This window comes from Physcomitrium patens, chromosome 24 (assembly GCF_059467195.1).
Source record: "Physcomitrium patens ecotype Gransden chromosome 24, ASM5946719v1, whole genome shotgun sequence".
Taxonomy (NCBI): Eukaryota; Viridiplantae; Streptophyta; class Bryopsida; order Funariales; family Funariaceae; genus Physcomitrium; species Physcomitrium patens.
Window position 1 is genome coordinate 3,654,466 of NC_143433.1, and position 22,429 is coordinate 3,676,894.

General features: G+C 35.7%; 2 protein-coding genes across 12 annotated transcripts; one reads left to right on the forward strand and one right to left on the reverse strand.

Moving 5' to 3' along the window:
- Positions 1 to 3,126: 3,126 nt before the first annotated feature.
- LOC112276326 (uncharacterized) lies at positions 3,127 to 6,361 on the reverse strand. 11 transcript variants are annotated; one of them, XM_090247047.1, is made up of 6 exons: positions 6,119 to 6,361; positions 5,556 to 5,839; positions 5,126 to 5,218; positions 4,917 to 4,979; positions 4,679 to 4,797; positions 3,127 to 4,459 (listed from the first exon to the last, which is right to left on the reverse strand). In XM_090247047.1, the coding sequence occupies exons 2-6, from the start codon at positions 5,706 to 5,708 to the stop codon at positions 3,628 to 3,630; spliced, it is 1,260 nt and encodes a 419-aa protein (XP_090103173.1). In that variant the 5' UTR covers positions 5,709 to 5,839; positions 6,119 to 6,361; the 3' UTR covers positions 3,127 to 3,627. The 11 variants fall into 11 exon arrangements, with proteins under 11 accessions (XP_090103173.1, XP_024363314.1, XP_024363318.1 ...); XM_024507546.2 differs by having other exon boundaries at positions 4,917 to 4,982; positions 6,119 to 6,347; XM_024507550.2 differs by having other exon boundaries at positions 5,556 to 5,842; positions 6,119 to 6,336.
- Positions 6,362 to 9,752: 3,391 nt separating this feature from the next.
- On the forward strand, positions 9,753 to 19,503 carry LOC112276959 (vacuolar protein sorting-associated protein 53 A). Its single transcript, XM_024508809.3, has 25 exons — positions 9,753 to 10,272; positions 11,273 to 11,367; positions 11,580 to 11,636; positions 11,960 to 12,110; positions 12,504 to 12,574; positions 12,883 to 13,007; positions 13,227 to 13,387; positions 13,682 to 13,823; positions 14,060 to 14,123; positions 14,450 to 14,614; positions 14,805 to 14,852; positions 15,099 to 15,215; positions 15,334 to 15,393; positions 15,705 to 15,782; positions 16,068 to 16,166; positions 16,283 to 16,348; positions 16,684 to 16,761; positions 16,850 to 16,983; positions 17,182 to 17,275; positions 17,383 to 17,460; positions 17,934 to 17,996; positions 18,145 to 18,213; positions 18,402 to 18,497; positions 18,731 to 19,025; positions 19,226 to 19,503. Exons 1-25 carry the CDS (start codon positions 10,218 to 10,220, stop codon positions 19,267 to 19,269), a joined length of 2,505 nt encoding a protein of 834 aa, XP_024364577.1. The 5' UTR covers positions 9,753 to 10,217; the 3' UTR covers positions 19,270 to 19,503.
- Positions 19,504 to 22,429: the final 2,926 nt, after the last annotated feature.

Genomic DNA, 22,429 nt, shown 5'->3' on the forward strand with positions numbered 1-22,429 from the left:
ATTTTCCAACCTCTTTTTTGAACCAATTACTTAAGCTAAAGTTATATTTCCAAATTATTCATAGTTAAGTATAAGAAATAAGTATCTACTTTATTTTAGTAGAAGTAAAAGCTTATATATTTAAAAGATATGTTAAAAACGATTGATTATTTAATTGGGAGTTATGTGGTGACACTTTATAGGACCTCCAACATGTATCCAATTCACATGACATGTATTTAACTTACAAGAGAAGTTTTTTATATGAGCACTACATAATTAGCTTGTACTATAAGCTACTAATACATACAATATGTGACTAACTTTTGGCCAAGTTTTCAATCCATCAATTCACTACAAACACATATAAAATTAAAGTTGTGTCTATAAAGCTTCTAAGAAGCTACTCAACAAGATATTATCAAATTTATCTATTTTAATCTACTTCTACCTACTCATATTATTAAGGTAATTATTGAAGTAAATATATTTGTTTGTAAATGGTACAATCTTCTATAATTTGGTATACATTTTTTTTAATAGTTTTTTAGTTTATTTTTTTACTAGTCTTTGAAATTTTTAATTGCTCTAGTACTTTGTTGTATATAAGTATAATTGTATATATAAATTTTTACTTATTTTAATAAAAAAAATTATATTATATTTATTTTATATATTTTTACTTATTTATTTATTTATTTATTATTTTATATTGATTTTTATAATAATTGGAATTAAAACATGATTAAATAAAAAAAATATGGTAGAAAATATTTTAAATGTAAAATCTAAAGTAAAAAATATATGATAGAAAAAAAAAAAAAAAAAAAACGATAATAATTGAAGTAAAAGATTTGTTTGTACAACATACACAATTGTTATAGATATGACCAATACTAGTAATTATCTAAATAAAAGGAATTATGTAAAAGTAAATAAATATAGATAAATTTGATAATTTCTTGTGAAGAAGTTTTTTAAAAGTTTTATATTCATAGATTCGATTTTATACATATTTGTAGGGAATTGGTAGATTATAAATTTTCCTAACAAGTTGTCCACATGTTATAAATGTTGGCCATATAGCATCCATATAAAAAACTTGTCTTTCAAGTTAGACATATATCTTACAAGTTTGACATGTGTTCAAGGTCTTATAAAACATTGTCTTTTAGTTCCTAGTTATATAGTATATATAAAGGTAAGAGTATGTACTTCCTCACTCTTGTCAATTCAAATCTTCTTTCTAGTGTAATTTCAAGAGTTTTAGCCTCTTTGTCATTAGCAATAATCATTCCAATTTCTTCTTGAATATACATACTTTCTTTGAAAGACATCTTACAAATTTATTTTCATTCTTTAAGTTCTTGTATTTGACAACAATACAAATTCTTAGGCAAGAAGCATATATGTATAAGTTACAAAAAAATAAATAAATAACTTAAGTATTTTAAGCATGATTTGATTGATGTTGTAAAAAATGTATTATATAACATTATGTATAAGAATTTGATACAAATTAATAAAAAAAAAAATAGACAACTTATATATAACAAAATCATTGATAATTTAACCATAATTATAAATAACTTCAAGTATGTTAGACTATATATATTTAAATGTATAGAAGCTTTTATTAATAATATTTATATTTTTTAAATAAATATATATATATATATATAGAAAGAGAGAGAGATATATATATATAGAGAGAGAGATATATATAAATATATATATATAGAGAGAGAAAAGAGAGAGATATATCTATATATATAGAGAGAGAGAGAGATATCTATATATATAGAGAGAGAGAGAGATATATCTATATATATATAGAGAGAAAGAGAGATATATATATCTATATATATATAGAGAGAGAGATATATCTATATATATATAGAAAGAGAGAGATATATCTATATATATATAGAGAGAGATATATCTATATATATATAGAGAGAGATATATATATATATATATATAGAGAGAGAGAGAGAGAGAAAGATATATCTATATATATATATAGAGATATATCTATATAGAGAGAGAGAGATATATCTATATATATAGAGAGATATATATATATAGAGATATATATATAGAAAGAGATATATATATATATATATATATAGAGAGAGAGAGAGAGAGAGAGATATATATATATATATATAGAGAGAGAGAGAGAGAGAGATATATATATATATATATATATAGAGAGAGAGAGAGAGAGATATATATATATATATATATATATATATGACTTATCAAAAAATACATGAATATAATTAATAAAAAAAATCTAAAATATTTTCTTTTTTCAAAAAAGTAGACAAAAAGTAAAATATTTAAGACTTAATTATAAACAAAATCTACATTAAAATTGATAAGTTATGCAAAGATAAAGAAATAATCTATTATTTTAATACTTTAAGTACTTTTGAATAAAATGAAACAAAAAAATATATATTATTGGAAAAAATACAAAGCATTTTAAAATATTCTAAATTGAAATAGAACTTTTAGATTAAAGCTATCAAACTATCAATATTTTGATAAATCATTTTATATTAACTGCTATTAGATGCAATTAAGACGAAGTAAAATTATAGATCCTTAGATTAATTAAGACTATAAATTTTTTAAGTATACAACATATAATTATGCAACATATATTCATGGTTACTAAAAAAGATCAAAATTTGATCTCTATGCTAATAAATGTATTTTCTAAGTTGTAGAAAACCTATAAGAAAGAAAAGTAATACAATTGGGAATCTAAACATGAAATATGATGGTATCATTATGTTGAAAAATATTGATTTACATAAAGATATGACAAGTAGATTCCATCTAATAGCATTAAAATGAAGAATGACATTCATATAGCTTTATTTACGGTATAAAGGTATATTGAATGTACCTGATGTAAATCAATATTTTTCAATATGTTGATGGTGAAAATAAAACCAATCCAAAAATTATGGAGGTCATAAAAAATAAGAACAAAAAGCGAAATTCTTCAGAGATTTGACTATACCCGTATGTTTCCTCGTACAAAAATACATACATTCTGACAGAAGAAAGCATAGTTGAGTTGTGCAGTGGGCAACGTCACGAGTAACGCAACGATATCTGAAACGACGATGGTTATACTAGAAATGCCCAACTTCGTATTGAATGTCTCACGTTGATGCAGAAAAATTACTCTAGATACTGTCACTCATCCTGCAATCTTTTGCACTCGTCATTGGGCTCAAGTTTCACTGCCAGGGGATTCATGGTTCGATACACTTCCAACCTGACGCACACACACAATCTGCGAAGTGGCGAGACAAAATCCATGACAGAGGCACAGACGGTTAGTTACCTACAGTTTTCCAAAACGTCCCTGACCAACTGCCAACGCGGCACTAGATATGTAGAATAAGGCACTGATGCTGGGACCCGCATCGTTGACAGGATAGGTCCATCTCGTGTCAACTGGCCTACTCTCAGCAGCAATATTGAGTGTTGAAACCCATCTGGGCAGCTATTACTGCGTTTGGAACATCTGAAGGCCTATGTATACCAAGAAGTTTCAAAAAAACAGTTTTCTGGATTTGCTAGAATCGACGTGTTCGGAACATCGACAAGTTACAGCAGCTCGTTTCAGAATGCAACAGCCGTTTCTGGTGCCACTGCGTTCACGGGTTGGTCTTTGCTGGTTGCACCGCCAATCCCCAAGCCGAGACTTGCACGTCTATCTAACGAGGCACTGGTTTTTGGACGCCGTGGAAGCGACTTCCTCGTCTCATCCTTGAGTCCATTCTTGGAGTCGTCCTTGGGGTGGTCTGTAGTCCTCATTGTTGCAACCGGGGATTTTGATCGATCGTGCTCTATTCCTCCTCCTCGATGAGTAGCTCGTCGTGAGGTGGTGAGCTTGGGGGACCTTGCTCGGGTTGGTGGGATCTTCTTCATTTCTACTTTCGGAGGGCCTGATTCTTGGTAGAAGCTTGGTAAGGGCGTGGCTTTGAACTTCAATCCCTTTCTCAGCTCCTTCACCTTATTCTCCACCTCCTCTTGAGTTTTGGCCTCGATTTGGTGCTTCTCTTCTTCCTTAGCTCGCATCTTCTCCTCTAGTTTGGAATAGAACTCACGCCGCTTCTCGGCTCGCTCGTGGCTCTTGAAGCTGAACCCGGAAGTGGTCCCGCCTTTGCTCTTAACTGCAGCAATCTCTTCTCCCAACTTTGCGTCCTCCTTGTCCAAGGTCTCAAGGGCATCTTGATCCTCCTTGGACAGTTCTAAAGAGATGGCTCTGAGTCCACGTGGTGTGGCCGTCACAGTAACTTCCGACGGCAAGGATTTCTGAGCTGGATGAATCATTCTCTGGTCCGCCTCACTTTCAGTACAACAGTTTTGAGTGAGAGCACTGTCGCTCGTTTTCTGGAAAAGCCCAGAAGCTTGGGCTGGAGAGGCATCTATTGAAGCTGCACATGTCTCTCTGCACAAAGTAAACAATAGAGTAGGTCAACTAAACAGTGTATCGCAACAAGCTAAACTGCAGCGAGATGGATCACGAGAGGTAAGTGGACGAGGATAAATAAACATAGATGGTTTGAGGCTTGTATGTAATGTTTAGATCTTGAGTGGTAAGTGTTCCTAAACTGAGTAAGACAAACAAAGCAGTTAATTGAAACTGGAGATCGTCAGCACTGCATACATCGGTCCTGTGCTTGCATCTTCAACAAGAGAATTGAACACTCCACCCTCTTTGGCTTTTACCACTATATGCTTGGTCTTCACAGGCACTTTCTGTACCTTTTCCTTTGTAACCGCTTCCTGTAGCGCAAAATCTTACAATTAAGACTCCGAAGGTAAATAAAACCTCAGACCATATTTCAAGTGTTGAATGTAAGCCTAGCCACCAACATTCACTGAACGTGGAACTCATCAACTACCGGAGCAATTTTAGCTCCAGGCTGGTCTTCCCTCGCACCATGAGCTTTCTTGACGGAATTCAGCTGCTGCCAAATTCACAACCAACACACAGAATCAACTAGGTGAGACTTTAAAGCATTAATCAACTAGAGAGCACCACCAGAGTAGCCGGGGAAAATTACTCTTGTATAGGGCAGAAAGCACATTAGCCACTACTGATTCCACGTGCCTTACGACTGAACTTCAGCTTCGCTTCTAAATCGAGTTTCTGTTCCTTTGACTCCTGCAAAGCCTGCGCGGCGTCTCTAGCATTCTTCTCGGCCTGCACAGGAAGTGCATAGCTGATGGTTCACACAACTTGAGTCCTTTGGCACCCTTCACAAGAACTTAGACGATACTCCGCTATACGAACATAGCTTCAGAAATGATCTCCGCAAAACAGTTGTCACTACAAGATAAATAAATGCAGCAACAAAACTGACCACGAAAGGAGATCAATGAATATGTCTAAAGAGTCACAGTAAGAGCATCAGCGGTGGCAGTCAGGAGGGTATATAAACACAGAGCGTCTGCCCGGCGGCACTAGTAGGCGTTGATTTTAGCTCGATGTTGAAATTGACCGCTTTGAGGAACAATATTAGTTAACACTAAAGGCCTACCGTAAGGAACATTTCCTCAACATCGGCGCACGCCTGTTTGTGCGTCTCTAATTGTTGTTGTAAGACTCGAATGAATGCATCGGCCTTCGCCACGATCGCATCTACGTTTCCACCTTCTGCCTCCAGCTCCGAGTCCGTCATAAACAGAGGCATTGTCCTTGCTTACGCAGGAACTACTGCGAACTACAAAACCCTAAAACTGGAAAGCACTCCACTGTCAATCCTCAGACACTTTACCGCCTTGCAGCAAGAACAGGTCGATCGGGGCGAATGCAACACTGCACCTGCTGAAACACGCACCACAACGACACGCGCTGCATGAGCAATGAAGGGAACTCACAACACGGATTCTCAACAGTATAACCACGCGATCCCTGGTACACACCCAGTAACTCGATCCTACACCTCAAATGCAATCTCAGAATGCAACGAAGCTTGCTCTGTGGAGTCGCTTCGCACCGTGCGCAGCGAGTCGGATCAGCCAAGCGTTCTGACACCCCGACCAAGCCAACGCGCATCGGTTGATTACAATGTGCTGTAAACCATATTGATAACTTACACACCTACATTCATAAACCTGCTTCCATGTTACACCGCACACCGACAGCCGACTCTTCGAGCTCTTGGACAGTATCTCTTCCAAATCTCGCACAAACTCCAGTGCTCAGATCATTCACAACCGCGAAACACACACAAAAGTAGCACGAGAGGAAGGATTGGAGGAAAAGAGTGAGGAAAGTGGGGGTGGGAGTGGGCGTTGTGCAAGTGGTAGGAACGTCACACCGAGAAGTTAAAGAAGAATTGATATATGATAGCGGTATGTAGATCACACTGTGTCCGTGATTGAGGGTGCCCTGCGCTACATCCCAGACCCGGCAGCATGCATTCAGCGCTGTCAGTGGACGAGACGCCGATACGGCCAAGCAGCCCCTGCCCTGCCCTGCTCTGGCCTGGCCTTGTTCGCCTGACGCCACAACTTGCTCCACTGTCACATCCGGCTTTGCAACCAGGCCCGCAATCACGCAATCCTGGCTCCCTTTCTGCAACCTGGCGTACACCCTGCAGCCTCCAAAGTTCTGATACCGCTGCGCTGGTACCGCGTTACTGGTACCGTGTCTCTGATAAGACCTTTTCCTCCCTTTTCCTCCTTCCTCAGCTTTGGCACTTTCCATCTTGGAAATTGTCGTCGGATACCTCGCCTGAGGGATTTTCTCGCCATTTCATTGAGTTGGTGAGTTTATGAGATAGCCTTGATGGATGCGGGTGTTTTGAGCAGAGTATTTTACAATGAAGAAAATGACGACATGTTTTCTGATTAAAGTTGGATTGTACCTATGGGCAAGCTTCTCTCTTTTTTTTTCATATTTGTTATGTGTTTTTAATTTTTTTGGAGAAAGCCTTTCTAGAACGAACAAATTCAGAAAAACATCGGTGTTTTAAACTGCGTTAGCGACACGTTGTTTTATTCTTATTCGCTTCTACAATTTTTATTTTGTGGGCAGTTACATTGGGGTGAATATTAGGAAAAGAAGTAACAATTAGAATAAAAAATAGAAGAAGAAGAAAAGGAGTTTTATTTTATTTTACTTCCTTTCCTTTCTTTTCCCACAATTGTTTTTAGTAATACTTTTAACACAACAAAAAAAATGTGTATATATATTATCACATGTATTACATAAAAATTTGTATTTTTTATGTAGATTAGGTTGACTTATATAATTTTTACATTCAAATACTTTTTTTGCTTTAAATTCTTAAAATAAAATTATTACTTATGATTCTAAATAAATCTTTAAATAGTAATATAATTTATGAACGTTTGTGCACACAAATCTTTTTGTGTAAAATATTTTAGTATAAATAAGAGTTTTATTTTGTTTCTATAGAGATGTGTGGCATAGGGGTGTTTATGTAGTAAAAGGAGAATATCCACCTTGTAGTTCTTTATGTGTTTTGTTTTGCTATACTAGTTAGGATTTTGTTTTATATACCAAGGTAATTTTTCATGTTCTTTTTTCGTGTACTAAATTTAAATGCATAAAGTGTACTTACTTCATGATTCCTTATTCTCTTATTTGCATTGCTCAATTTATTTATACATATCAATGGTTATTTTCAATTATCTTTACTTAAATAGATTTTTATTTTTATTTTCATAATTATAGTTAGACCAATGCATTCTACCCTGTTTTTTCTTCTTAAAGCTTTTGAACTAATTTTTCTTAGTATAAAATCAACTTAGTGAGGCTTCTCAATAACAACCAATCATGAAAATTGGTAATTGTGATCTCTCGCCTTGTTTCCTGAATACAAAGTCTCCCCCTCAACATCATTTGATGAAAAACCACCAAACCATTATGCTTTCTAGCTGCATGATCCCAATCCCCTAACACACCACCGAGAGTGTTCGTTTAAAATGCTTTATCAAAGACGACGCACAATGACCTCTACAAATAACCCTAAAATGGTGAATCTCATTTGCTAAGAAGCATGGATCAATCCGCATCGTGGCCTCGTATTAACCACTCATGAAATGACAATTCCCGGGTTTAGTGCGTAAAACAAGAATGATTTACATTCAAGACTGACTACGAGAGAAGTGCCACGATCGAACTGCTCACATAGAAGAGCACGGTAGGAGAACCTTTCGAGGACTGCCCGAGGCGAGCTAGAGCGCAAATCCTCCGCCCCAACACCCACGCCAACCCTAAACCTGGTGACCCAAAACCAATTCCACCCGAAAAGCTTCCAAATCCGCGTAAGAATTCGGGACCCTGCACAAGAGTAATTAAGGTGAGCAGCACAAGAGTAATGAAGGTGAGCATGGACGCCGAACCCCACACGAATGCTGGCTGCGGTTGTCGGTTCTCGAATGCCATGCGAACTTTGGGAACGAGGTGAACATCGATGCGCACTGAGCGACGTTCCTTCGCAGAGCTTGCAGTCAATGGTGGGATTAAGCATAGGAAAAGCATCACTGGATTGTGTGAATTAAGTTTAGTGTTTTGATTATGTTGACTTTGTTCTTTAGGGGATTGTCCATTATTTTCTTACTCGTTGGATTCTCTCTCTTGGTTATGACCATTTTCACATTTGAATTTCGCCTTGAGTCACGTTTTCTTTACATGTTTTGGTGAGGTGTCTTTGATCAACAGATACCAACAAAATAAGAACCTTTTTCTTTTTTTGTATTTTTTAATTGAGATTTGTATTGTTGTTTGTAATGGTTAGAACTGATTCGAAAACCATGTGATTGCACCAATTATGTTTTTTTTTTCCTCTCACATGGATCTATGGAACGTCTTAGAATTGGATAATTGTTGTTACCGTTTATATATATATATATAAATATAAATATATATATATATATATTTACACACATATATATATTTTACAAGTTTTAAATTGATGTATGTATATACACAAACTAGCAGTAGAAAAAAGAAGAAAATGGTTCCAAGACTCCTATGATATAAAAATCATCAACAATGATTTATTTTAATGTAACTCTTTTATTTCCTTTCAATTATCATTTTTCTCACCATTGTAGTTGTTTAATCACCAGAGCGATTTTACCATACAATGTCCAAAGATTTTTGGAAATAATAGTGATGTTTTAAAAACCCAATTTCAATCAATAAAAAGTCATTTGTTCTAACCTCAAAGACTATGTGCTCCTAGTACATTTTGCGTAGCATTGATTCTTAATGCAAAACAATTGTTAAAAAAGAACTTTATGTAAATTTAATAAAAACGAAAAACCCAAATTTAAATCACGACTTTTATTTTTTAGAAATAGTCATTAAAATCTGTTTTATGATTAGATGCTATATTTGTATAATTTTGTATAGAGATCACTGTAATTATCATTATGAACATACTATTGAGAGCTTCTAGTTCTGCCGTTCAATTTCTTTCCTCTTACTGTTCGAGCTCTTTTTCTTTCTGCCGAATGTCTTTCCTCGTTTTCTTCACTCTTACATCTGTTCCCATATTTCTTTATGATTTCTGCTTTCTGAACAGAGTGTTCAATTAAAAGTAGTGCCTCCATCGTCGTCGGTTGGTCATTGGCAGAGTCAGAAGAACAGTTCCATGAATGGAATAGCGTCTTCCGACACGACCGTTCTGAGTCGGAATCCATCACCTCTCCTTCTCACAAGATCTGAAGCTACCTTCGCAACTGCGACAAATTTTGCATCTCGCAGCCACATTCAGTGCGTCTGGAGGACGTTTCTGCGATCCGGTGGTGTCTTCTTTGATGATTTCGAGATGCTTTTGTTCGCCGTTTGGTGGTTTGTTTTGAGAGTTTTTAGTAAAGTGTTTCGGCGGGTTTGAATGTAAGAGCTGCAGGATCAACTCCCATTTGTGTGAACCCTTATTGTGCTATTGGAATTTCTAGGAGGATTGTGTTTGGAGACATTGTGAAGCTGTAGGGATTGGGGAGCCGAAGGCGATTTGTGCAGAAGAAGGAAGTAGAGATCTGCTCACGTTGAAAGGAGAGGAGCAATTGTGCTATTTCGGATCTGCACGAGGGAGTGATCAGGATGCTGACGCGTTTGGGTGTCGATGGTAGAGGGACAAGGTTCAATGGGAGATGAGTTTAAAATTTGAGCCCTGTAGCTAATTAGGTATCGTCAGAGTGGTCTCTGGTTGGAGGTCGCCATGGCGAGGACTAAAGGGAGCACTCTAGAGTTCATCAATGAAAATTTCCCGACAGGTACGCACATACGCACATTGTCTGGAGTTTCTGGCAAATGCACTGTATATTTGGTAACCTTTCAATTATCCCCTCCTCTTTCTGATATATGTTTGTACAACGAAAATCATGTCGGAAGGGTTATTTGTTGCTTTAGAACTAAGTCGACAATTTCGCGGATTTTTTTTTTTTTTTTTTTTTTTTTTTAAATCTTTGTGCTAGGTCAGAGGAGGCACTGCCTTTTCAGATAGGTGTTTTGTTGACACTCTTCACCTCATTGCTACATAGTTTTAGTATGGAACGTGATACTATTGAAGCCAGGACACCTCATTCATACAAGATTGTAATATAGTTTGAAAGGTTGGTTAGGGTCTCTAAATTTTTTCAGAGACTTGAAGGTTCTGTGTTGATAACGCTTGATCACGAGCAATTTTGCTTGGTTTTAGTAGTATTACAGTTGCAAGATAACTTAAGGTCGGATTCCAGCACTGGTCGCTGTTTTTGTTACGTAACCTGAAGGATTCAAATTTCAAGAGTTCTGGGAATCTTCGATGTATTTATCATTTTGTGTGCTTAGCTGATCCGGGCGATGGATGTGTTCGCGTTGCTACTAAAGAATGAATTCTCTGGTAGCTGCACACTAATATACTCAGCTGACCTAGACTCTTTGAAATCAATCTAGTCGATCGTAAGTGTTCCCATTATGCAATTTGGCCCAGCTTAGTCCTAATCGAAAATCTGCAATTTCTTTCAAAATTCTACGATTTCATTCACCTCTTGTAGGCATCGTAATGCCCAATCTAATGTCCATAGATTCAGTTCTATTGTGCTTGCATATCTCTCTCTCTCTCTCTCTCTCTCTCTCTCTCTCTCTCTCTGTGTGTGTGTGTATAAATATATATATTTATTGATATACGAAAATAAACTTTTTTCAACCGTACTCTGGGACTTGGAGATGTACCCCCATACTTAATGTACCTTTGTTCAAGGTGTTCAAGGTGCATTTTGTGATGTGCTGCAGAATCGTCATTAGTGGCGGTAGATCCTCTTCTTGGAAAGCTGCGCAATAAGATTCGGCATGTGGATTCTGACATAATTTCTGCAATCAGGCAGCAGGTATTATCTTCCTGCACACTTCATGCTTTATTCAATTTCAGATCCATCTGCTCTCTTCTAATTATTGATTGTTTCCCCTTTCTATCCTTGTCCTCTATATTCAATTCTAAGACTAATCTGCATTGAAATTATTTAAAAAAAAAATAAATTATCATTTTGATTTAGTGTTGAAATTCCCTCTTTCATTTTATTGACAAGTTGGTAATATGCAGAGCACCTCAGGTTCTAAAGCTAAGGAGGACCTTGCAGCTGCAATGCGTGCCATTCAGGTAGAGCATTCTCTCTGTGTATTTGTGATTACTTAACCATCATCATCATCATCATCATCATCACATTCGTCATCACTAGTGTTCTCTCGCATAACTTGGAGATTTGTTTTTGCTGATAACGTGACCGGCTCTTCTGACATGAGTCATGAAGTCTCTAAAACTTCAGAGTTTCAAGATGTCAATACGAATTGACAGTATGAATGTGAGGTGGTGTCTCAATCATCATCGTTTACATATGTATGGATTTCTTTGAGATGCATGAAGAACTAGGTGACTAATTCTCTTCGGCAGTCTGATTTCAAAACTCTAATTATTTGCTGCAGGAGTTGACTCTGAAAATCAGTGAAATGAAAGAAAAAGCAGAGCAAAGTGAGGTGATGGTTCAGGAAATCTGTCGTGACATAAAGAAGCTGGATTTCGCAAAAAAGAATATCACAACTACTATTACTGCTCTTCATCGTCTTGCAATGCTGGGTCTGTTCATGGCTCTCTTGTGGATGTTTATATTACGCTGTAGGAATCCGGTTCTTGTTTCTCGACAGTAGGGGACTGTTCTTAGTGGTTGGTGCTTGCTGCAGTCGTTCCTTAAGCATGGAGTTTTTTGGCTCTTGCTTCACTATTTTAAATAAATTCTCTCAGTAGCAGTGGATTTTCTGAAGTACTTGGTTTACAGTTTTGAAATTCTTAATGTGTTGATGTTCCTCCATGTTGTACTTTATGATGAAGAAGTCATAATCTTCTTAAAGTAAGCCTATTTTACGTTTACCAACACTAAGATTTTTCGAAACATTGAAGACCGAATATTTTGTTAATGAAATGATATGGGCTAGTCACTGACTATCATATTGTGATGAATTTTGAATGCAGTGTCAGCTGTGGAACAATTGCAAGCTATGGCTGTCAAACGGCAGTACAAGGAAGCAGCTGGACAACTTGAGGTTGGCACTGAACTCCTGCACTGTATATAATCGGGTTTTTGTTCTGGGTAGTGACAGAAGATCATTTTTCTATTATTTGAACTAGTTTGATATCAAATAATTTTCTGCTATTATCTTATCATGTTCCTGACATACCATGCGGTTGAGGAGATTTGGAAGGCAAAATATCTTTCAAAGATAGAAAGAACTATCACAATATCAAGTACTTTCCTTCCATTAATGTCAAGGAAAATCATCCTAGTAACGCTTTGAAAGATATTTTCATGGCTCCAAAGCAGAGGGACTGAATTTACATGCGATTTATGCAGGCAGTTAATCAGCTTTGTAGTCACTTTGAAGCTTACAGTGACATCCCAAAAATCACAGAGCTGAGGGAGAAGTTCAAAGGCATCAAAGAAATGCTGAAGTCCCACGTCTTCTCTGATTTTGCCAGGTTACGGTCAAACTTGAATATTGGTCTCTGTGTATTTTGAGAAACCAACTTGCAAATTATGGAAATTTTAACCTACAGTTTATAACTGTCAACACAAATGTTATGGTTTTTGTATTATTAAGTGACATGGATTGATTGTGCACTGGATGCATTTTTCAGTCTTCTATAAGAGTTTTGTGACTTCTTTTTGATTTTTTCTGAATAATTTGGATGGTTCAGTTTGGGGTCAGCTGGTCTGAATGAAGATGGTCAGCAGATGCAGCTGCTTGCAGACGCTTGTTTGGTTATTGACTCCTTGGATCTATCTGCGAAAGAAGAACTCGTTCGCAATGTTTGTAGTAAAGAGCTTACAGCATATCAGCAGATCTTTCAAGGAACTGGTATGTTTGGATGTTTGCTTACCGGGATGTGTCCACCCTCTTTTGTCAGTTCTTTACTTTGTTCCTTTGTTAACAGAAGTGAAGATTTTTGTAAGTAAAACTCATCAACACTGTGATGTGATTTCTAGTTACATGATTACTTCTGAATGTCATGATGTACTGAACCTGAATGCAAGAAGTCATAATCGACCTTAAAGGATAAATACTAGTCAAGCTAAATCAAATGGGCCGAGTATATTTGTTTTCCATTTATTTTCCAAGTTCATTAACTTTCCATTCAATGTCTCATTATAGAGGTAGCCAAGTTGGAGAAAGCTGAGCGTAGGTATGCTTGGATTAAACGTCAATTGAGGTCGAATGAAGAAGTTTGGTCTATCTTCCCTCCAAGCTGGCGGGTTGCACACACTCTGTGCATGCAGTTCTGTAAAGTAACGAGGTAAATTGGCTGGCTGCTCAACAAATTCTCTCAGCAGACATATGAATAAGATTTTCTTGGTTTATTTCCTACGAATCTGATGACTTCCGGTGTGCAATCCGCAATATGCTTTTAATGGTCGCCCTTTGATTACATGGGCGTTTTTAGTCTTGCCTGATTAATTTTGGTGTAGAATTGTCTCACATTCTGTTGTATCTGATTTCAAGCAATTTTGCGTATGGAATTTGATTTTACAGGGCACAGTTGATGGAAATTCTCGATACAGCTCAACCTAAGCCCGAAGTTGGAACTCTTTTACAGGTGACCAATATAACCAAGAGTTTGAAATTTCTACATCAAAACAGTCGCTCTGCTTAGACTTGCAAAATTATGACGACTTTTCTGAGAAAGTCTGCTCAGATTTATCTTCGTATCATGTGAACTCAAGATGGTTCACAGCAATCTACTTCATTGTAAGACAACATTCAAAAGAACTGTAAATGTAATTTGATGAAATAATATCCTTAAAACACAGTGTTCACAACCAATCTATTGATTGTAATCGTAACTCTAACATTACCACATAACGTTGTTCTTGAAGTAATTCATGTCTGATCTTCGTTCATTTACATGCCACGCACCTCCAGGCTTTACAAAGAACTCTAGAATTTGAAGAAGAGCTCGCTGAACGTTTTGGTGGAAGTGAGGGCAAGAAACAAGAAGAGGAAAGTGATGACGAAGGATTTGACACAAAAGATGGAGAGCTCACTGCTTCTGCTATACGTAAGAAATATCAAAAGCAGCTGAAACAGGTAATTTTACAAGCATACAGACACGGTTGTCATTGTGCAAGTTATCTGATCTGCCTACTGTGATGGTGCTAACTGCATGAGCTAGTAGGGGGGATGAATACCTGTTTTTTTGGGTATGTTTACATCTTACTTAATTTGGCTTTTAAGCGCATCACTTAGTGCCACTTCTTATGAGGTCCTTCTTGAACAGGAAATGCACGGAGAGAAGAAGACCAATCAAGGCGCTGCTAATGAAAGGGTAATGTCAATGCCTCAGTTATTCGTGCTAAAAGTGTAGCCGGGTATATTTCTGTGTTTTATAATTGAATGCTCGAGCTTTTAAAATGTCTTGCTTTAGTACTAACGGTGTTACTGTGAATAAGCTGTGCGATCTAATCACAGATACATTGTTCACCTTCTTTGTATCCAAATGCAATTTTTATGATTTTGCTTCAGCACTCTATGCATTTAAGGACTCTGATTGTCTCAAGTTGCATAATTATAGGCTGCAGCGGCCTTTAACTTTCGAGGCACAATATCCTCATGCTTTGAGCCGCACTTGTCAATATACGTGGAGCTTGAGGAGAAGACATTGACGGAGGCGTTGGACAAGCTGATTCAGGTACCTATTTATGTCGTCATTTAAGCTGCACCTTTGTTTGAATGGTAAACAGTGATTCAATCGATTGATCTGTTGTGGAGAGACATGATCTTTACATATTCATCGCTTCCATCAACAGGAAGAAACATGGGATGCTGAAGAAGGAACACAGACAAGTATCTTATCCAGTGGCACGCAGGTTTGTTTGTTTTTCTTTTCTACTTATTAGCTAGACAAGTTTGCAGTATTTGAAGCGAAAATTAATTGAACTTGATTTTTACTGTTTCATCCCTTTTATGACATAATTTACACGTTCACCAATGTACATTTATATGTCTGGGTGTAAATTTTAGCATAAGGTAATGGATGCCTCTGTTATCGCGGAAATATCCACTCCAGTACAAAATTTTCCAGCAGAAACTTGATTTTTGTGCTTACAATATTATAGCTTTTGGCAGTTGTGGTTACCATTTGTGCACGTGTGTGTAACTTAAAGACCATTATGTTCAGGTGTTTTTGATCATCAAGAGAAGCTTAAAACGCTGCAGTACCCTTACCCGCAACCAAACACTTTTTAATTTGTATAAGGTACTTTTCTTAACTCCTCTTGGTACCTATCATCAGCATATTTACAGTCTTTAGAAGAGTGTTATGAGTACCTGGATCATTTTAGTCTGTTACTTTTGAAGTAGAATTCTATTTCAATGTAATTAATTGTTTCACATGTATTTCCCGAATCGTGTCTTGTTTCACCCATTGTGTATTTGTGGTTTGTGTATGCTGGTCGATCACGTTACTACGCTTCTGTACCATATCGAATATTAAGATTCCATTTTGCTTACCTTAAACAAATCCTATCTCTTTTCGAAACAGGTGTTTCAGCGAGTGCTTCGAGCTTATGCTGGGAAGCTTGTCGCAAGGCTGCCTAGAGGTCAACCTGGACTTGTATCTGGCACAGAGGGACAAGTGAAGGTGCTACTCAAGTGCTTTCGGAATTAGTAAAGTACTAGGGCATTGCAATGGACTTGTAGAAACATTGCTTAATATTTATAGATTGGTGATGACGTTCTGTTGATTTGTAAACCCAGGTATCAGACAAAGATGAGAGAGTCATCTGCTACATTGTCAATACGGCAGAGTACTGCCATGAGACGGTATGTTTTAATCTCTCATTTTTTTCTTACTTTTGCAGTCATTGTAATTCTTAGTTCGATTTAGCAATCTTCTAGTGTCTATGGGGATTTAATTGTAGATCTGCTCTTCTGCAGGATGTAAGGAACCGTGCACTGATCACTTGTCCAATATTGCAAGTGTGCAAAGTATAATTTATGATGCTGTGCAGTGTAGAGTTCGATTGTGAGGACTGTATGAGATGTACATTTATTCTAGTCTCAAATATCATACATCCATTTGCAGAACACCGAAGAGTAAAGAGTAGAGCCACCCGTCTTGATTCTTGATTAATTTTTCTGGCTTCATCTACTGGCAGGCTGCAAATATGGGCGAAAACATTGCTAAACTTATTGATTCGCATTTTTCAGAAAGTATAGACATGTCTGAAGAGCAGGTATGTTTGCCGTATTGGAGCCTGCTAAATCTACATGATTTGCGTGTGTGGACTATTTTTCTTTTACTTACAAGAGCTCTTTGTACAGGATGAATTTTCGGGAGTAATTACAAAAGCTTTGTCAACGTTAGTGCTAGGTTTGGAGACACGGCTTGAGAATGAGTTGGCCAATATGGCTCGTCTTCCATGGGCTACACTTGAAAGTGTTGGAGATCAGTCTGAGTATGCCATTTGAAGCTAACTTTTGACACTTGAGTTTTTTTCATATTATTTTGAAGAGTTTATTTGAAGTTCAATATTATTTTTGTACTTCTGATGGTGTTTTGGTTGGGATAGATTTCTGGATGATGGGCAGACTTCATTTGTCTGTATTGTTGCAAGGATTCACACTTTTATTTAATTCTCTGTGTCATTTTTCAGTTATGTTAATGGAATCAGTGCCATCCTTTCCAGTAGTGTTCCGGTTATTGCGGGTCTTCTATCATCTCTCTACTTTCAGTATTTCATAGATAAGGTATGTTAATTCTACATAATAACATTATATATTCCTGTTGAAGTCTGAACATGGATATCATATCGCAGGTTCTTCAATCCTCTACTTACATGGTAATTTATGTGCAGCTAGCAGCGTCATTTGCCCCACGATTCCACAATAACATCTTCAAATGCAAACGCATCTCTGAAACTGGAGCACAGCAGGTGAATTAATTTACTCTAATTAAACATTCGTTTTCAAAAGTGAAATTGATCAGTTTCTTTCTGAAGACCTGGCACGCTTTCTGCAAATCTAGAATCCGAAAGCGCTCATATGGCCTGGATTGGTCTGAGTTTTTGTATGCTCGTCATTCTTTGATCTGCACTTTGACCAAACTTAGTACAATTTTTTTTTTGTGGTCTCATTTTTTAATCGAGGGATGGATTTCATTCGTACATTGAATAGAAGGGGATCAAAATAGTTGTGGTTCAGTGGATGTGGATAACTCTATGACTATCATAACTGCACTAATGTCCCTCCCACGGGCTTATTTGTGAGAACTCTTTGATTTTACATTTTTGTCTAGTGTTGTTGCCGGGGGAACAATTTATTGATAAATTAATCAGGTTTCTCAGTGAAGTATATGATATATTTCTGTGCTGAAGAATGTGAATGTGTTTCGGTTGGTGATCCGCAGATGTTATTGGATACACATGCTGTCAAAACGTTGCTTCTGGAGGTCCCTTCGTTAGGCGGTCAGGTGTGTTCTAATTTTGATGTGCCTATTATTAAAGTAATAATAGGCGGCCTCATGTTTTTGTCCAGAGCCAATTGTGTGCTGTGGAGGTTACAATCTGTGGGCTCTTATCAAGAAAGAAGTGATTTCATTAAATTTTGTTCTTGTCCAGGCTAATACTCCAGCGAGCTACACTAAGTACGTGGCGCGTGAAATGGGCAAAGCAGAGCACTTGTTAAAGGTCAGAAGTGGGTTGTCGCGTTGATGTGGAAGTCTGCATGTGTGAAACTTCCTTTTGGTGGAATTGATAACATGGTATATTTTATGGAGAATATTTGAGTCAACACTAAGGTGCTAGGCAACTGTACCATGTAATATTATTAATGTTCTTTTTATAGTCACTTCTGTAACTTACGTTATGGATTGCAGGTCATATTGTCTCCAATGGAGGCTATTGCAGACACTTATCGTGCTTTACTACCTGAAGGTTCTGGGGCTGATTTTCAACGAATTCTTGATCTCAAGGTCAGTTAACTGTCTCTTGCTTCTCAAGCTTTTGCTGTATTTCAGAAATATTTACTTGTCATTGTTTGTTATTTTGTGGAAATTGCAATTTCTGCGTTGAGTGCCTAATGCATCTAGCTTGTGTTACGTGAACATAGCTCCGGCACTAATGAATTTTTCGGGAAAATTCAAGCCCACAATGTGCTATAAAATATATGTCTGCTTAATATATTGTATTGATTTTCTCATTACAGGGGGTGAAGCGTACAGATTCACAGCCATTGATTGACCGGTTTACGAACCGTAACATAGAAGGTTTACCAATTTTGCAAATAGGAGGGTCTAATCATGGAAATGCGGCACCTCCCACTCCCACGTTTGCTAACTCCGGACTTCAAAGTAAAGAAGCTATGATGTCCCGCGTAGGGGCTCTCGGAAGAGGTGCAATATCCCAGTCTGCAGCGGCTGCTGCTGCAGCATCCAGCACAGGTTTGAAACGCCTGTTTGCTGTTGTTGAGCAAGCAAAGGAAGGGGCTGCTAAGAAAGAGGGTAAGCTTGCGCTGTTTGGAAAACTTTCTGCATTCATTTGATATGGATATATTGACTGTCATCGACTGCTTGGATTATAAATTCTTCTCATTTTGTTTGTATTCCTGCATAATTCACAGGTCAATAAGGTTTGATTGGGAATGTTCATGAGTAGACTTCTTACAGCATAACTAATTTTGAATACACTCGGCATGGTGCAGGATCGCATATACAGGAATGGTTCTCAAATATAGGAAGAAGATAGAAATTTACTACTATTCTGTAGAATGAGGCAGTGTTTTTTTCATGTCTTCTTGGGCATGCATTGGGTTACTGCTGAATTTAATTGGTCTTTGCTTTTCCATGTAGATCTGAGCTTTGAGAGGATGATACCCTCAGTCACTGGATCATGGATTAGCTCCCAGGTTCATGTATTTTCAGTATTTAGGAAACCAACATATGATGAATACAGGAAACTTTAATACTGTTTTAAGAGGAACCTCTCCCCATTTTGCTGGTCTAGCATGGTCTTAACTTGGTTTGCATAAGAGCTACCTGCTGAATTGATTGTTCTACTTCATGTTCCTCTGGGATTTGACAGAGGTCAAAGATTTTGCAAGTATCATGCGGGCTTCCACCTTTGGTATTGATTTGTATATCTCTTTGTTCATCTTTCCTTTAATTTTTGTCCTCTCTATCCCATAAATTGTGTATATCCCATAAATTGTGTAATTGTGTAAGATGTGAGGTGGCTCCATTCATTTGGCAATGATGTCAAGCTTAAGCACCTTGATATGTCCAAGGTATTCAAAAATGTGAGGTTGCCTAATTTCTTAGGCAATGATGTCAAGTTTGAGTACTTTGACATATTTAAGGTAGTCAAAGATGTGAAATTCTCCAATTCATTTGACAAAAATATCAAACTTGAGCACCATGACATTTTCAATGTAGTCAAGGTTGTGAGGTTGCCAAATTTATTTGGCAGTGAATTCATTCTTAAGCACCTTGACATGTCTAAGGTAGTTAAAGATGTGAGGTTGTTAAGTTCCTTTGGCAACAATATCAAGCTTGAGCACCATGATAATTTATTATGTGTGTACTATAATTCTATAGTTTAATGACTTTTGTTTATTGTTGTACAAAAATATAATGTCTTTTCTATAATAATTCTAGCTAAAAACTTTTCTTCAACTTAATCAATCTTTCACAAATACTTGTAAAGTTTGGCCATCGCAAAGGATTCAAGCTCCAACACTCTTAAATGAGTTCAGTCAATTCATCATAATTTGAAGATAAGTATGGTTTATCACTTTTTCCTATTCTTCCTAATATCTCTTTTGTTGTGTTAACATCATGAAATGAATCTTTTTAAGAAAGAAGCTTACAACATACTATTGAAAATGAATGAACACTTGCTTTTAAAGCACATTGTTATTGGTTGAAATTATTTCTTAATTATCTTAGAAGCCATGAATCTTACAATACCATAAACATGCTTATTCTTTGTAGCTTTTGGTTTGCTTCCAACTTCAATCTTAGACATTCTAAAATCAATCAATTTAATAATTTTATGTCAAACTATCTTATCCAAATATTTTCTTCTATTATATCAAACAAGATGTTGTCAAGTTTCAGATCACAATGTGCAGATCATGCAAGTGATACATTTCTTTTGCAATTTGAGACATAATATCAATAAGAAAAAAATAAGATTCTTGCCTATTTTCTTTAAGCTTCTCGGTTAAGTTTATTTGCATCAATTCCATTGCCATATATAAGTATTTTTTTCTTCATAGTTATATGAGATTGTCTTCTTTTATTTGCAATACCTTTCATTATAAAATAATATTTTACCAAGTTTCTATGGCTTAGACTTGCTAGAATTCTTACTTCTTTGATAAAAAGTTTTTCAAATTCAATGTTTATTTGTTTAGTTGCACATACAAGTCCCAACCACTTTGTCTCGTAGACCTTTCTATAAGGCTGTTTGTTCAAGAGTTTAATAATTTCAAGACTTTTTGTATTTGATCATAATTTCAAATCTTCTAATTCTCCATCTTCCGTGGAATACAAGTCTTTCAATCTTTGTAATAGATTCTTTACTAATCTATAATTTTGAAAATGATTTTATTCATTTGCAAGGATCAACTTTTCATGTGGATATTTATTATCACCTTCTACTATATTATGGATTGTTATATAAAAAATAATCAACATATTATCTTCATTTTTTATTTTTATTTTTTAAATTCTTTAAAAACGTATCACTTTTTACATCATAACAATACTTCAAATATCAAAGTAGTTCTCTAAAAAGTCTTTTTGGTCTTTACTTAAAAGATAATAACTTTGTTGTAAATTGGTTTTGTATAATTTTTCAAAAGTAAAATAACTTCCTTCAATATTAGAAATAATTCACTTAATAGAAGGTTATTACTCTATTCTTTTGTTTCTATAAGATATTAAATAGTCAAATACCTTCATAACATATTTGAATTTGTTGCATAGATTAGCACATTGGTTTTTGTTCAATATCTTTTCTTTTCTTAATAAAAGCTTCAATAGTTCAATATACATTTGACAGTACCTCCACATATCTTCATCAATATCTTGCATGTTTAGTCTTGCAACAAAATCTTGCAAATAATTATTATTTTACTTTATCTTGATTATAAATGTTTACTTCTAAACATATAGTATAAATTTTTAAATTATAAATACATATTTCTTGATTGATTTCTAAAAGAATATAATAATGAATTACTTGCACATATTCATATTGCATCTTATTAGTATAAATTCACTATCTCATATTTGATTTGTTTTGAACAATGCTAACTATAATCTAAAACATCTTTAACAATACTATCAAATCCTAAAAATTGTCAAATGGTGAGAAGAGCATAAGCAAATCCTAAGATAACAAATGCTAATCCAAAAAATCTTAAGCATTTTCGAAATTCTAACTAATCCAAAACATATCATAAACTATGAAAAACTCTAATATAATCCTAAGCCTTCATTTTAAAAAAAATCCACAAAATGCTTTTATAATAATCTTTATGATAATTGTAAGAAATTCTTACAACTTCCAAGCCTTCATTCTAATTAATTAAAATGCATCCTAAATATACATAATAAACTTTAAATTTTCAAATTCTAAAAAATTATCTAAAAATAATATTAAAATAAAATAAAATAAAATATATAACCACAATCACAAATTAAATCATCTTACCAACTTATATGTAATAAAATTACATATTCACCACTTTCTCTTTGTTTCTAGTAGATTCAATCACTTATCTAATATTCTAATTATTAACAATTCAATATCATATTAGATTCAAGCACTTACTCCAATATTCTTTGCTCATTAATAAATGTTGGAAACAGTGATCTGCAATTGGATTTCATGTGGCAAT